Here is an 11,133-nt window from a genome sequence, read left to right on the forward strand (position 1 = left end):
GTCGGATAAACAGGGAGTATATAGTGTTATATTTATATCGATGGGCAAAACCCGTTATTAAAAATTAGCATCTCCCCGACACAAAGTACACCTTGTGAAAATGAAAATGCGCTGTCTACTTCCCTCAATCTCCTTTCTTAGTAAACCACTTTATTGACAAATCAAGTATGAAAACATATAAACATGAACAGCGTTTTCAAAATACAAGAAAAATACTTGCAAAATTCAAATTCAATTACTGCATATATATATGTTAATTGTGAAAAATTAAGAAATATCAGTTGCATTATAAAAGCAGTATGAACTAAAACACCAATGTTCCAATGTTCCAAATGCTTATCGCATTCCTACGGTGTGACATAATGATAAACTATCGTACACTTTTACCACATTGACAGAAAGTAAAATTCAGAAAATTCATGTTTAAGAGTAATCTGACATCTGGAGTTGAGAAATAGTTTGCAGTTATTACGTCCTTTGGCAAAAAAAATTATTATTCCACTAATTTACTTTTAAACAAAAGCACCCTCCATCTCATACCCTTATCAAAACAAATTGCTGTAAATGACGACATAAAAAACACACTTTTATCTCAAAGCCCAACAAATCAAAAAGGCATCAGCCGAATTATGTACTGAAGTGTTGACCCGGTCTGCTCCGATGAGCAACGGGAAAATCTCATGGTCGAGGCAGGAAAATAGATCAGCAATACGGCAACAAAGGATAACAAAAAGTAACAAAGCTTTTGGTTTCCCTGATGGTTATGCACTTTATCATCCACCCTGAAAAACTGTGGTGTTAATTTAACACCCAGGTTGTATCAATGGCACAGTTTCTACATACTGGGGTAGCATTTGAAGTCAAAGAAAACTAGATGGGAAAAATGTCTATTTTCCATTAAAGGGGGTTCACTAATAAAAAATAGACAACATTTCTGTCTTCACTCCAGGTGCTGAGTTGCAGGCTAAAAGTTCGTACGTTGAAGTTCTAGAGAGAAACACTACGGTGGGGAAACATTGCTGCTCGCTAGGCCTTTCTATTTTATGTCGCATCCTGACCTTCCTTTTCTAATTACAAAAAAAAAGCACCACCATCTCTGTAACACCAACCGACCTCTGTACTGATGACCTACGCTTTGTTTGCGTGTGAATGTATGAAATCGTCTTGACATTGGGGGATTGGGGCCTGTTAGGGTTCAAACAAAGTGTGACGCCATCAGCACAATTAAATTCTGACTGCAGACCGGCAGTGACGGGTTGTGCGCCAAATACACATGTCCCCATCCGGCTGGCATTATTGTGGCTCTAAAGCCCATTCTAAAAGTCACTCTATGATCTAGTCAATCTTCTATGGCATTTCCACAAAGCACAGCTGAAATTTTCCAGCTCAAATACAACAATTTCATTTTGTATTAAGATGCATCAAATTGTCAAAAAAAACTTGTCGAACAATGCTCCAATTAATCCTACGAAGTAAAATTGGATCTGGTGGGATTTTAAGGGAAAAAATGAAAAAAAATTAAAAGTTGTTTAATATTTACATTCTCCAAACTGGATTTCCGTTTGTGCTCAATTCTGTGTACATATAATGTTGTGCACCAACGTTATCTGTTTAAACATAGCTCGTCTAAAAAGAATACATTTATAAGCTCACTTTTTTTATCCTTCACACAAAGCAACTATCCCTACAAGTATGGCCCATTTGCAATCGTTATGATCAGCTCTTCAACATCAGCATTATTATCTTGATTGAATTTTCCTATATATTGGACAATTACATGAAAGAATTCCGAGGGCTTAAGAGGAGTGAACAATATTTTCAAAATAATTTTTTTCAAGTCATTTTAAAGTGAAGTTCTTCCGTAGGCAAGTGTCTCACATGCCATTTCAATGCATTTTCAATGCTAACTTTATACTAATCATTATTTAGAAATGTTTGAAAAAACTCACTGGGGTGGTCATTTTTAATCTATTTGTACATGTACTAGACCGCTCCAACTTGGCAATATCACACAAATATAACAGGGTTTGAGGAAGAATAGTCGATGTCACCTCCACTGAGTGCTGGACGTTGACAAATTACCATAATTCCTGAGGTGAAGCTTAGGGGAAGTCAGTCAACGTCCAATATCAAGAATGAGGTGACAGCAACCATCCATCCAGACTAAACATGATTAATACATGTTTACATTGTTTAACTATGCCTCTCAAATATTCAATTAGCATCACAACGTCAGCTCTCATATGAATATGCAGATCAACATTGAGATGTGCCACCCTTTATGCGCGGTTAGCATTGTGCTGGAGCACGCCTACTTCACTCCAGCAATAGTTCCATGAAAACGTCATAAAGCACATGAATAGTAAAACTGTTCCCCTGATTGACCAGGAAATAGTTCACTATGCTTGCATATGAATATGTGCATTTGCCATTGGTTCTGCTAAACTGCCAAAACAGTGCGTGGCATGTGACGGTGAATGGACCAATGAGAATTCAGCTCATGAATATGCATAAGGTATTTTAACCAGAAACTTCTCGGGATTCTCTCTGATCAAAGACAGATGTTTAACTGGAAAGAAGTAACACAGAAGACGTGGATATGACGTGACGTGACCATGGCAGGTCGAAAACTGAAAGCAATATGATCACTCTCTAAAATCCGCAAGTCCCATTATCTGCTACTTTAGTTGGATTCAATTCACACAGTGAAATTTAGTCAAAATTGTGATTGTCAAATTGTAAACTAAAGCTATTATGAAAAATTGTGGAAATGTAACTCTCATGAAGGTGGTACGTAAATAATCACGGGATTATTGAACTTGGAAGGGGACCAAATGATCTGCTTGAGGTCGCTGGATTGATTTTTCAAAACCACAACACCACATCCGATGCACACAGAAATACACGTACTGGATGGCCACAATGCAGAAACTCTAATCTCAATGTTCAATATCATTTAACGGATTTCATTTGGAGGAAACCTCTCCATGGTCTTTAGGTTTCATAAATCTACAACATGGGAAAGAGTCCAAGAGTTGGTTGAGAGAATTCATTGATGGTCAAAACAATACATGGCCTCATAATTTATCTACATCTTGCAAAAAAAATAGGAGATTCCATTGGAAATTATTTTCCGTCACATTTGCCAGTGAGAAAAACACTTTGGTCCCAAGGAAAAAAAGAATTGAGGCTTAATTCTCTGTTCCAAAAATGGCAAGTTGCACTGCGTCTGGAGTAAATACATGCAAATGAACTGTGACTTTTAAAAGACAGGTCAGTATTTGACCTTTTACCTTTAACCCTGAGTATTCTGCAGCAGGTGAAGTCATGCCAAACAGAGGTCCTCAAGCCCTTGAAAATCTGAGACAAAAGTAAACACAGACGGCTTTAGGAATGCTCAGTGTTAGCCAAAACATGAATCAGGTGCGTTGTGCAAATATGCAAAGGCCCTGAAACAAAAAAAAACCTGTGGGGACATTTTCTGTTGGTCGGTGATATCACTGCATTTGTTCTAAACGAAACAATATCCATATTGGGGTAATTCTTGGGGTTTTTGATAATCATTTATAATTCTAGTGCAATAATTTTTTTTTCCTGCAGATTTTTATTTTTGCCAACCAACCAAACGACAGTACCCAGGTTGGGGACCAAACCACAGTCTAGCGATGATGCCAGAATATGCATACGCTGCTCGTTTTGCAACGATGATGCAATTTTTGAACTACTTTTAGATCACGGTTCGCAGATGACATTGATCACTTTATCGGCCAAAGACTTCAAAACAAACTCCTCTCATTGATCAGATTTACGGGAAACATGCTACCCAAGATCTAGATGAAACTTCCCTTTCACTTGGTATTTTAATAGCGGATCGAGGAGATTTTTCGGTCAAATCTTGCACTGGATGTGTCGAATTCGGTAGGCAAGTGAGTCCAACTCTGCTAATGAAAACGTTTACACAAAAAAAATGAAGCTTTGCTGAAGTTTACTTTATGCAAATATTGCCATTAAAAATCTCCATCGATTCGCCGTGGCAGATTTTATGTTTACCATGGCGATTTTCCAAAATAGCGATTCGAAACAATTTCGCCATAGACTCCAATGGTAACGGCAATGGTGGCCATGTTGGCTGCCAGCATTTCAAATCTCGTTATTTTCCCAAAATCGCTTGGGAAATTTATATCGTTATCATGTGACCTGATCAAAATGACGTCATTGCCGCTTGAACTAGCGACATGAGCAGAAACTAGGGACATCGCTAGATTGTGGTTTGGTTCCCGACCTGGTACCTGGTGACGGGCCTCACTGTGCATGAGCTGGGTTTTGGGCAACACTTACTTCTCCAGATAATCCTTAACGCTAGTGTAACCGCTCTCTCTGGCGAGATGGATGAGGATGCCCGTGGCATGGCGTCCTTGCTTCTTGCGACAGAAGCTGCAGTTACAGATGCCACGGCACGGCGGGCAGATCCAGTCCTAGAAAACAGATGGCAAAATTGCACAAATGTAATGACTGTGGTACAAGGAGCTGGGAGCTACCATAGAATAAATGTACTGGGCTTTGTACTAATGAACACAATTATACAAATAAATCATGGCTTGCGGGAATTGGATGATTTGGAATTAACCTCAGGAGATCTCGCTCATCCAACTATACCCTAAGATCTTGGCTGCCCAAACCTTATCTTTTCAAAAACTCGATATGGACGCACAAACACTAATGGTAAGTAATTTGTGAAGTTTCAATTCAATCAAACATAAGGCGCGTAATGACGCTCATCTGAGATTCAAGGCCTCACATGTCATCCTGCGTATAGCCTGTGTCTTGCCCAAGTTTCACAACACTGGTGTCAAAATGACTGCAAGACAGTGTTGGAAAATTCTTGAAGTTTTGGCGTAGGGAAAAAAAATCTGCTTGGCCGCCACATCGGAGAATAAGTAGGTGAAGGGGCAGATTCAATGCCCTCCCCCCACCCCTATTAGGGTTAATCAGAGACAAGAGATGGGAAGTGAAACAATACTGCAAAAAGAGAACGAAAAAGAGACGTTCCTCTTGAAGGAAGCAAAATATATCTGCACTTAATATTCTCTTAATCCCTTCTGATTGTATGCATGCACATCACAAACATAAACCACAAGGCATGGGCAGAGGCACAAACATGTATGACTGGTGGTGGAACACGCAGATTGCGTCAGTAAGTCAAGTGACCTTTATACAGTGGGTATTAAACATCAACAAACATGGCGTCCTCCCATAGTGAAGTGTGTCATAAGTGTCATTAACCAAGAAACTAAAGCTGACAGTCAGTGCAATACTCAGACTACTGATGTGTCAAGTGCGGTACCGAAATCTTCCCTATTTTTGGTAAACGACACTTAAAATTTACAAATGATACATTGCAATGGGAGGATGCCATGTTGATTAAAGATACCCTCTTTACTGGTAGGTCATTTGACTTCCAAGGCGCAATCGCTCTACTGGAGATGACCACCAGGAAAATCTAACATCTTGCCTACCGGGTTCAGCAGAGCAGCCTTGGCATCTTCGCCATAGCGATTACGAAGACAAGACCCACAGAACTGGCCTCTGACCCCGGTGCAGCCGTCGTAGCGACATATGGTCTTCATGTCAATGGTCTTCTGGCGGCACTGGTGGCAGGTGGTGCCCTGTAAAAGGCAAGAGTTTTGTAAAAGCAAAGCAAAAAACAAACTTGAATTTGGCAATTCCCAGCATGGTGCCAAAACAATCAATATTAGCATCAGAAAGTGACCGACGCTTTGGCACCACTTGGTATTAAGTTCAAGCCAGGAAACTTTACCAATCCCTGGTTGATTTTGCCTGGTACCCAGTATACATTTTGTGCACAACTTACCAGGGAAAATTGACCAGTGGTTAAAACATTTGGTCATTGCTAAAACGTCCCTACTGCTACTGACTGCTTAACGCACATCCAAAAGCCCTAACAGGTTTGTGCGCATTGAGATGAAAATCAGTCATGTCCACTATGCACCCAGGGGTCAAAATTTCAAGAAAAGGACAACTAAACTGGACAACTGCAGGGCTGGTAACTCATAAAATTAACTGGGCCAGAAAAAGTGTTACAAGATGGACACTGTAACAGAAGTAATTATGAGGAAACTGTTTGAACACAGTCGACGATTACATGATTAATGTACATGTACCAGTGCTGTACATTCTCCACATGCCTACCGTACGTACCTTTATTTCAAAGAAAATGAAGCCTATTTCATTCTTTTTTACCAAATTTCTAACTGATTTTCTGGCTTGCAATGGTGCCAATGCTGGAAGACCAATCACTGGCCTCAGTCCACCACACCAGTGGGCATTTCAAACCCTGTACCCAAAATAAACATAAACCAACAGAACCAGGCCTCTGCTTCGTTCAGGGTGTCCAACACTAGCGTTAAATTCTTCACTGCTTTGTCATGCGCTATTCTCCTTTGGAGAGAAAATTGCCAGAATACATAAATTTTCCAAAATCTACTAACGTGACAGAAATCCCCAACATGGTGTACAAACACCAATGGCATGCTCTACGAATTGAACCAAGCTCTTTGAAATGATCCTGCACCCCACAAAATCCATTCAAATCATACAAAATCTGGAATTGGTATGGTTAGACCAGAATTGTATGCTTTACACACTTGAGCCAGTGAACACAGCTTCCCGTAAGCATCCTCCATGCAAACTAAACCCTGATGGCAGCAGTGCATCCTGGGGTCAGGGGCGGAGCAACTTCCCCCCGCCCTCTGGACTTAAAGACTTGAAAAAGCTTCAGCACTTGAGAAATAGTATTGCCACCTTTATTCACAGAGAGAGGAATCTTTTGTGGATGAAAACAAAATTGTACAACATTAAATATGACCTCCCTGTGACCCTTGACCTACCACTTCAGCATTGTATTTCTTGTCCCTGACACACTCGGCGACCATTTGCAGTTCCTCCTCAGTGATGTCTTCAGGTTGCCTTGCTGCCTCATGAGGGCGGTTCAGCCTCCGTCGTTTAGTTGGAGTTGGCAGTTCCTCAACTTCATCCTCGTATACTTCAAACTCAGAGTCGGAATCGTTGCCCGAGTCCAGGGAGGATTTCTTGAATGTTGGACCAAACTTAATAACAAGTTTCTGCAAAAAAAACAGACAATGAAAATCTTAATTTTTAAATTTCAAACAAACAAAAACATTTTTACTTTAAGAAAACGACAAGACAATTGCATCTCAAATGAGACAGGGTTGGAACAAACCCAAGAAATTCTCTCTGCCTTATTAAACTTTACAACAGAATTAGACAGTTCTTCGAAGTGGTTACATCAAAATGAAATAATGAACTAGCAAAACATCTGCAGTAAGAATGTCTTTGTTAAAAACAGATTAGACAGCTGCTCTTCCAACATAACCCTGCTAAATACAACTTATTCAAACAGCCATCAGAAATTTGTTGTGGAGGGCTTGTACCCCTATATAAACAAGCAACAATGCAATAAAATCCTTGGCTGTGTTTCGTTGCATTCTGCCATTTCCCCATTTCACCCGTGCTAAATTTTTACAGACTACCTAGAGAAAAATTGACGGCCTCAGGAATTACAGATGCAAGAAGAGTGATTCCGCGTAAACGGTCGCACCATTTCTTGGGCCACACCCACCTCCCCTTCTTTGACGGGAAACAAGTCTTCGTCATCGACATAAACTTTGACCTCATCCTCCTCTCCAGTCTCCGCCCTTCTCTTCTGCCCCCTGGTCTGGATCAGGGAGGGGCGGTGAAAGAGCGGTGATCTCAGCCGTGCCTTGCGGGCAGGGTTGCGCCGCCGGATGAAACTGCAATCCAGCGATTTCCTTGTCTTGGGAGATCTCTGCAGCATAACGAAAAAGGAAGGACAGAGTCATTGTGAACATGGTGAAGTTATGAATACACACTAAAGACCAGTTCATACGAAGGGCGAACATAAAGCAAGGCCAATTTGACATCACTAAAGATTTGCAGCAAAATTTCGCTTGAATAAACGTGTTCAACTTTTGCAAATTTTCAGTGAAAATACTTTATCTTGTGTCACAAAGTCGTGCTCACTTTGGCATACAGCATGAACCAGCCTTGAGGGCTATCGGTGAGGACAAACTGAGTCTTAAGACTCTGAATAAAGAACAAAGTACAAGAATGGGCAGAATTAAAATTGATATCAAAATGAGTACAAAAGTACAGACCTGTAACCAATATTTGTACATTTATCAATTTAAAGGTCTTTATAAATGCCAGGTGTGTGTATCTCATTCTTAGCGAGATATGTGGTTCTAAAACCCAACGCTCGTGCGGAGACTCGCCACTGTGCAAACCCTAACCCTCTAGGGTGTATGTAAAATTATATTGAAATTGGAGGATTTGGGACTGTTAGGGCTCTCTCAGATATCTTCAGCTTGAGTGTGAGTCTGAGTGTAGCTTTAAGTAGAGTAAGGCACTGGCAGGTCAACTTAAGTTGGGGAAAGAATCTAATTGGACATCCTCTGAGCACAGGTGGAAGTTTACTATCTGCAAGGCTCCAACTGTCAGTCACCACTGTCACCAAATGCGGCTGTGGTTTTGTTTTTCAACACTGACACAGCCGCAGCCACAGACAGAAATACAACATGTCAGGTAGTCTCTTTAATGGTTAAATCTCTCACCTTGGGTGACTTTGAGCGACGACGAGGCAAGCCAGGCATCCCTCCAATGTCCGACAGCAACTTACTCAGCTGTGTAAATGGGAAAATCATGAGATTAGTCAAGTAGAGGGGACAAGCCCCACTTTGCAGTGTTTTCCACAGGGGAGTGTAGCAGGGCAGGCCACCCTGCTAAAACTAACATCACCACGCTAAAAATTTCACCACCCTGCTTTTTTTCATTGGATTTTTCCCACTGGCCACTGTCTGCACAGTTTATCTAAGTAGGAAGAAGTTAACCGCAATATGTGGAACAAACACAAAGAGTTTGCCAGCATTAATATTCAGCAGTATTGCAGTAACATTCACAATCAAACAGGTGGAAATGGGGCATGAAATCCAGATGTTTCCAGAATTCTATGAATGGCTCACCATGGCTTTGTTTTCCTCAATATTCTTCTGTCTTCGCAACTCATAGCTCTCATCTTCAGTGTCAATTTCCGATAGCTGTAGGGGAAAAACGATTCGGCGTCCGAATTGTGTTAAACCAAAAATGCCTTCAAATTTATTTCATCTGCTGCAAAAAACAACTGGGATTCACAAGTTTTAAGTTCAAAGTGACTGAAGCATTTTGCCGGCTGGAGAATTGGATGCATTCTAGGGGTCTGGGGGAAGTGAGGTGTCAGTGCCTAATGCCAGCAAAGGGCGCCAGCCAGGAAACACTGTGGAGTCGTGCAGTGGAGCCCCTGCTGGTCAGCCACAGAGATCCATTGCTGGACGCCACAAGCACAGTCGTTTTTTCTTGCCATGTTTGGCAGGTTACTCTCAGTGCTTTTCTAGTCTGAGCTTAAAAAGGACAGGTTGCTTTCTATAAACATCCCCTGTGGACAAACTGGCATTCACTTACTTCTAAATCTGGCTAGTACATGTATATTCCATATAAACCTACATTGTAGCTAGTATATTGCCACTTAACAGCCTGTACACAAACCCTATGAGACTAACTCGTCTGAAAAATTACAAGTGTTTACTAAGTTAATACCTCAATATTGGACTTTTTGGGAAATTTTATTTTTACTGCATTAAAGCAGGGTTAAAGTTAAAAAGTTATTAGGCCTAAAGTTATTAGGCCTATCTGGGGTTCTGATAATATTTGGGTGGGATTTAACACTCTGTGAACCGAGCCTGGTCTGGGCAGTGCTAGGCGGCTTTGTAGGCCTATTCTTTGTATTTTTGCACCGACGGCCAACCATCCTTTAGTGAGTTTTACTGGGCCCTACAACTTACAAGCAAAAAAATGACTGTCGTCTGTCAGTCTGTGGTGTGAGAAGGGCCTTGCTTGGCCAAAAAATATGAGCCCCATTCGAACATTGTGCAAGGGGCTAGCTTTGTCCTCAAACTTGCAGCAATGATTCCTCATATATCCGTAATTCAGATTTTGAAATCTGCTTCCACCCCTTAGATTGAACAACACAACTGCCAGAAGACTCAGAGTCAGTTCCACGACTACACTAGTTAGTTGTACCCAATGTGTAAAACTGATAGATACATGAAATCTACAATCCTAGTTTTAGCTAAACTTTTGTAATTCGTAATATTTTTACCCGTATGTGGGGGTAAGACTTTGTCATTTCATCAACTCTCCTGAATGACCTGTCTTCAATGTTGTTGTTTTTTTCCCGTTTGGTGAACATAGATTTATAACTTAATTTTTCACAATTTTTATCTTTACTTTTTAAAATTATGAATCATTTTCCATACTCTAGTCTTATCACTTTATATTCCCTTCTACTATGTGATGCCTTTAGATTATTGTAAATGGGGTTTTATCGGCGACCCTGATGTGGCTACCTACCCTGTATATTTTAATTGAATAAACCAGAATAAATAAATAAATAAATGTGACAACAGCACATGAAAAGAGTAGTAAATACAGGTACATGTAGGTCCTAGGCCTACATTACATGGGACATGCATTACGACAAGCCCTAGTCACGCTGATCGATTGAGAAATAACGTACAAAGCAAATTAGGCTAGCTTTTTTTTTTACATGAAGCTCCACCACTGTCCGCGGGCTAAGCCACTTGACATTGTGTTCGACTTCGAGTCGACTTTTTTTAGTTTTATGCTTGCGGACATTCATGACATTCTAAAATCCTTGGTGGTGTGCAATGACAGCGATCAGAACTGATCAACAGTGATGATATAACCTGCCTTACCTTTCGATTTGGGGCCATTTCGTAACTCTTTTCTGGAAACGTTACGCCTTCTTCGACTCTTCCCGTCGCCGCGCTCCCAGTGAATGACGCTGGCACACGTGGGTTTAAATCGCGGGCAAAAACACAATAGGTGGAAGCCATTCCATTGATTTCAGATCTCACCAGCAACGCGTTTAAGTAGTCTAGGAACCAGACAGGATTGCTAAATATAGCCACGATTCCCAGGGGCCCAAAATGTTCAACGCGTTGGCAGCGGGGTGACGGG

General features: G+C 40.9%; 1 protein-coding gene across 1 annotated transcript; it reads right to left on the minus strand.

The window, feature by feature from the left end:
• Positions 1-130: 130 nt before the first annotated feature.
• LOC110980599 (cell division cycle-associated 7-like protein) lies at positions 131-10,995 on the minus strand. The gene is made up of 8 exons (XM_022237439.2): positions 10,869-10,995; positions 9,081-9,155; positions 8,673-8,741; positions 7,661-7,867; positions 6,909-7,142; positions 5,517-5,666; positions 4,339-4,475; positions 131-3,360 (listed from the first exon to the last, which is right to left on the minus strand). The coding sequence occupies exons 1-8, from the start codon at positions 10,884-10,886 to the stop codon at positions 3,345-3,347; spliced, it is 906 nt and encodes a 301-aa protein (XP_022093131.2). The 5' UTR covers positions 10,887-10,995; the 3' UTR covers positions 131-3,344.
• Positions 10,996-11,133: the final 138 nt, after the last annotated feature.

Source organism: Acanthaster planci, linkage group LG10 (genome assembly GCF_054643075.1).
Source record: "Acanthaster planci isolate LZ-2023a linkage group LG10, COTS_SCS, whole genome shotgun sequence".
NCBI classification, from domain to species: Eukaryota; Metazoa; Echinodermata; class Asteroidea; order Valvatida; family Acanthasteridae; genus Acanthaster; species Acanthaster planci.

What these genes read in the sequence shown, in the direction of transcription:
- LOC110980599 (XM_022237439.2), bottom strand. An exon ending in TTGAGGAAAACAAAGCCATG is followed by an intron (nt 8,742 to 9,080) that starts GTGAGCCATTCA and finishes CCATTTACACAG; the next exon opens with CTGAGTAAGTTGCTGTCGGA. An exon ending in AGGCTGCTCTGCTGAACCCG is followed by an intron (nt 4,476 to 5,516) that starts GTAGGCAAGATG and finishes TCTGTTTTCTAG; the next exon opens with GACTGGATCTGCCCGCCGTG.